At 18.1% G+C, this 4,949-nt stretch overlaps 2 protein-coding genes across 2 annotated transcripts, besides 21 other annotated features; both read left to right on the top strand.

The window, feature by feature from the left end:
• Positions 1-2: 2 nt before the first annotated feature.
• Positions 3-89: a microsatellite.
• Positions 90-96: 7 nt separating this feature from the next.
• Positions 97-164: a microsatellite.
• Positions 165-179: 15 nt separating this feature from the next.
• Positions 180-425: a sequence feature (AT_rich).
• A 5-nt stretch (positions 426-430) lies between these two features.
• Positions 431-603: a microsatellite.
• Positions 604-626: 23 nt separating this feature from the next.
• Positions 627-784: a sequence feature (AT_rich).
• Position 785: 1 nt separating this feature from the next.
• Positions 786-953: a microsatellite.
• Positions 883-1,046: a microsatellite.
• Positions 1,007-1,195: a microsatellite.
• Positions 1,196-1,201: 6 nt separating this feature from the next.
• Positions 1,202-1,243: a sequence feature (AT_rich).
• Positions 1,244-1,401: 158 nt separating this feature from the next.
• Positions 1,402-1,549: a sequence feature (AT_rich).
• A 43-nt stretch (positions 1,550-1,592) lies between these two features.
• On the top strand, positions 1,593-2,480 carry EDI_072070 (heat shock protein 70kD, putative; the record flags this gene model as incomplete). Its single annotated transcript, XM_001736010.1, has 2 exons — positions 1,593-1,733; positions 1,830-2,480. The coding sequence occupies 2 exons, from the start codon at positions 1,593-1,595 to the stop codon at positions 2,478-2,480; spliced, it is 792 nt and encodes a 263-aa protein (XP_001736062.1).
• Positions 1,985-2,006: a sequence feature (AT_rich).
• Positions 2,481-2,731: 251 nt separating the features above from the next.
• EDI_072080 (heat shock 70 kDa protein, putative) lies at positions 2,732-3,310 on the top strand (the record flags this gene model as incomplete). Its single annotated transcript, XM_001736011.1, has 1 exon — positions 2,732-3,310. The coding sequence occupies one exon, from the start codon at positions 2,732-2,734 to the stop codon at positions 3,308-3,310; it is 579 nt and encodes a 192-aa protein (XP_001736063.1).
• Positions 3,311-3,474: 164 nt separating this feature from the next.
• Positions 3,475-3,526: a sequence feature (AT_rich).
• Positions 3,527-3,596: 70 nt separating this feature from the next.
• Positions 3,597-3,759: a microsatellite.
• Positions 3,760-3,836: 77 nt separating this feature from the next.
• Positions 3,837-3,924: a microsatellite.
• Positions 3,925-4,065: 141 nt separating this feature from the next.
• Positions 4,066-4,143: a microsatellite.
• A 140-nt stretch (positions 4,144-4,283) lies between these two features.
• Positions 4,284-4,380: a sequence feature (AT_rich).
• Positions 4,381-4,406: 26 nt separating this feature from the next.
• Positions 4,407-4,448: a sequence feature (AT_rich).
• Positions 4,449-4,530: 82 nt separating this feature from the next.
• Positions 4,531-4,617: a microsatellite.
• A 5-nt stretch (positions 4,618-4,622) lies between these two features.
• Positions 4,623-4,747: a microsatellite.
• Positions 4,748-4,764: 17 nt separating this feature from the next.
• Positions 4,765-4,832: a microsatellite.
• Positions 4,833-4,838: 6 nt separating this feature from the next.
• Positions 4,839-4,934: a sequence feature (AT_rich).
• Positions 4,935-4,949: the final 15 nt, after the last annotated feature.

Here is a 4,949-nt window from a genome sequence, read left to right on the forward strand (position 1 = left end):
TCTTATTATTTATATTTTATTTTATATATTAATATATTTCTTTATCTTATTTTCATTTTGATTATATTTTTATAATTTATATCAATTTTCTCTTTATATTTATTATTATTTTATTTATATTATATTGATTTTATTTATCTTTTTATTTATTCATTTTATTTATTATTATATCATTTCTCTTATTATTTCTTTATCATTTATTATTATTCATTTAATTTTTATATCTTCTATATATATCATATGAAATTATTATTTATTACATATTGTATACTAATCATAATATTTGTAACTGATTATATAATAAACATTAAGAATAAATAATGCGTATAAATAAAAATCATTAAATAAAAATGAATAAAATAAATTATATCAATAAATTAAATACTTTTTTATTTCATATTTCTAATTTCTGTAATAAAAAAATACATCATTTATTTCATCATTCTTTTCATCTTTTATTATCTCATTTTGAATTATTCATTTTTATCTTTTTTCATTTTATATTCTCAATTTCTACTTTTATTCTTTTCATCTTCTTCTACTTCTTAATTTCACTTTTTTCTTTCATAACGTTCTTTTTCATTATTTCTCTTATTTCCTTTTTTCTCTATTAACTTTTTTATGGCATATTATTAAATATTTGAATAACATATTATAAATTTTGATTGTCTGATTATTATTTATAATATTTTATCAATATTTAGAATATCATTATTTAATAAAATTAAAATAAAATTAACATATTTTTAAATTCATTTTATAATGATAATGAATATAATTAATTCTATGTTTATTACATTTTATATTTATATCTATTTATTATTTAATTTCATAATATACTTTGTTATTTATTTATATTCAGTATGATGAATGTCAATTAATTATAATAAGTATCATATGATTAAATCATTATTTATTTTAATATAATTAATATATTATTATTTCATCATATTCAATGATAATAAATAATAAAGTTAATATAAATATATTAAATAATAGAATAAACATTCTTATTATTATTATTTTAAATATAATATGATATATTAGTTATAATGAATGTATTTGAATATTATTAATCATTTTTAATAACTCTTTTAATAATGAATATATTTTTTATTATATTATTATATTTGATAATTGTAATTGTTCTCTAATTAATTTTTCATCATTATGAATTAATATAATAATTAATATTTCAATCAATAAAATGATTAAATTTATTTCTATTCAATAATAAATAATTGAGTATTTATTATTGTATAAGTTCAGAAACATTTCTTTATTTTAATTTTATCTCTTTTAATTCTCTTTTCATTTCAATCAAATACCGATATACAAAGTTAACAGAAATATCAGAAAATATTGAAACAACACAACCCATGAATCAATAAGTTCTAATAGTTAATATTTGTATTCAATTAATAATTTATATTTTTATAACATTTTCATTTTTTGTGTTTTTGTTATTCTAAAAATAAATTATTCTATTTTTAGATAATCTGATTGAAATAAAATATAAATAAATGATATTTATTTCTAAATATTATTTCTGTTTGTCATAACATTCAACATAAACTTGTAATATTCATTTAATGAATGTACAAGAAGAAAAGTCATTTTCAATTGTAATTGATTTAGGACTTACACATTCTTCAGTTGCTTATTATGATATTGTTAAAAATGAACCTATCTTAATTGAAGATGAAATAGGAAAAGAACGAATAGCATCATGTGTTAGTCTTTCACAACTAAATAATATTGGATTTGTTGTTGTAGGAAATTAGGTTAAATATGACATTAATACGAAATGTATTATTTATGATAGTAAGAGAATAATAGGAAGAGATGAATGTGATGTTAGTTATGAAGATCGTGAACATTGGCCATTCAAATTAAAATCAAGAGATGATGGAAGTGCTTATATTGAATGTTATAATCCATTAACTCAAGAAAGTGAAGAATTTGAACCAGAAGAAATTAGTGGAATAATATTAAAATATTTATATGAAATTGCACAAGCAAAACTTGGTAATCAACCAATATCAAATGTTGTTGTTACTGTTCCAGCTGAATTCAATGATATACAAAGAGCATCAATATTATTAGCGTGTAAATTATCAGGAACTAAGAATGTTGAACTTGCTAATGAACCAACAGCGGCTATTGCTGGATATAAAAGAAAATATCCAAATTCATTAAAAAATGGAGATAGAATCGTAGTAATTGATTTTGGAGGAACATTAGATGTAACATGTTTTAAAATAGTAAATGATAGTGTTGTTGTAGAATCATCTGGAGGAAATCAAGATTTAGGAGGAAACGAATTTGATAATGTAATGAATGATATCATTAAAAAAAGAATAGAAAAAGTTATTCCAGGATATTATAAACAGAAACAAGTAATGACTCAAAAAGAAACAATATTCAACAAGAAATTAACTAAACTAAAGAAGAATCAGAAAGAATTAAAATTGAATTAAGTGATAAAACTGATACTGAATTAAATTTAGAATTATTATTATCTGATAATTATGATGATGAATATAATACTGAACTAGATTTGGATTTATTATCTGATGGTTGTGATGATAAATATGATATTGATCCTACTATTACAAGAAAAGAATTTGAAGAAGAATGTGAAAAAAGAGGAATATATGAAGAATTTATTAATAAAATAAAACAAGTTACTCAAAGAAAGGGTTATGAAAGAGGAAATGTTAAATTAGTAATGCTAAATAGTGGAATATGTAAAATGCCAAGAATTAGAGAAGAAGTTGCTAAGTTATTTGATAGACAAACATTTTCTGATAAGAAGTTTAATCCACTTAATGCTGTTGCAAAAGGGGCAGCATATTTAGCATACTTAAGACAAATTGAATGTGTTAGTCATAAAGTTATATATGATATTGTTCCAACACCAATTGGAATAGAGGTAGAAGGGGGAAAATTTGAAATACTTATTGAAGATGGAGAAACACTTCCTACAAAGGGAATAACAAAAAGATATTACACAATCTACGATAATCAAACAACAATAGAATTTAATATTTATAAAGGATTTGGTAAATATGTTAATTCATATGAAATGGAATACATTACTACACTCCGTATTGATGGAATTCCTAACGGAAAAGCTGGAGAACAAACAATTGACTTTACAATTAAAGTTAATCAAAATGGAATGATGGAATTAAGTGCTTCTGTTGTTGGAAGTGATGTTAAAGGAGATTTAATTGTTAGTATTGATTTATCTAAAGAAAATGATGAAATTACAAAATTAATAAAACATTTTCAAACATTTTATTAAATGAATGATTCTTAATTGATGTTTTATTTTGATGTAATTGGAATAATGTAATGAACGAATGAGAGAGAATAATATGTTATAAAAGAACTAAAGAAATGAACAAAGAAAAAAATAATCGAATAAAGAAAATCAAATTGATTATCATTTGTTTATTATTGTCCTTCTATTTTATTTCTTATTCTTTTAATTCATTTTATCATTATTTAATTATTTAAACAAGAAGAAGATGTATATTATTTAAATATTGTTAATAGAATGAAGTAGGTGATAAATAGAATAGGCAACGAAAAAAGGAAATAAGAGAAAAAAATGAAGAGAAAGAATGATATGAAAGAAAAAAGTGAAATTAAGAAATAGAAGAAGATGAAAAGAATAAGAAAATTGAGAATATAAAAATAAAGAAGATAAAAAGGAGTAAATCAAAAAGTGATAATAAAAGATGAAAAGAAGGATGGAATAATGGTGTATTTTTATTACAGAAATTAGAAATATGAAATAAAAGAGCATGTAATTTATTGATACAAAATATTTAACATTATTTTATTTATGAAATTTATTTTATTCATTTTTATTTTATGATTTTTATTTATATGTATAATTTATTCTCTTATTTTGGTTATCTGATAATAAAATAATCATAAGAATGAACAATGAAATAGAAGAATGAATAAAACAAATAATTAAATCATTTAATCTTAATTTGAATAACATCATTTACAATTCAATATTAATTAAGAATAAAATGATAATGAAATATTTATATTTAATGTATTTTTAATATTCATTTTCTATAATTTCATTTAATTTCATTACATTAATTTATATTTAATATATCTATTCAATATTTTAATCATTAAATCTTGTAATTCTTATAAATGAAATTAACATGAATTCAAATAACAGAGTTAGTAAATAAATGAAATAATTTGATAAATTCAAATCACAAACAATAGTTATAAATGAGAATGATATGAAATATTAATATGATAAATTTATTTTATAAAATGGATACAATATTAACATAATTATTATTTAAATTTATTCATAAATTAAGAATATTTTATTTAAATGTTGTATATCATTGTTAATGCATATCATAATAATATTCAAATAATATTGATATGAAATATTTTAATAAGAAGAAGTAATAAAAGAGAATAATATAAAACATGAAGATAAAGAAATAAAATAATAAACATTACATTAATCAAATAATATTGAAAATACAATAAAATTATATTAAAAATACAATAAAATAATACAATGAAAGAATGTAAATAAAAGAATAAAAATAAAATGAAAATAAAGAAGAAATAATCAATAATAAATGATATTAATACAATAATTAATAATAATAAAATTATTCACATTATTTAATTTATTTAAATAAAGAATAGAATAATAATGAAATAATACAAATAAATATAATGAATATAAATTATTTATATCATTTCTTATTTTATAATGATTTTATTTTATTCATTTTTTATTTATTTTGTTTATTGTTTTGATTTATTTTATTATTAACAATTTATTATTTGAATTTATTTTTATTATAATTATTGATGAAATATTAATATTTCATATTAATGATAATATAAATGTTATATTATTATTTATTTATGAATGAAATGATATA

Source organism: Entamoeba dispar, genomic scaffold (genome assembly GCF_000209125.1).
Source record: "Entamoeba dispar SAW760 scf_1105229459673 genomic scaffold, whole genome shotgun sequence".
Lineage (NCBI taxonomy): Eukaryota > Evosea > Mastigamoebida > Endamoebidae > Entamoeba > Entamoeba dispar.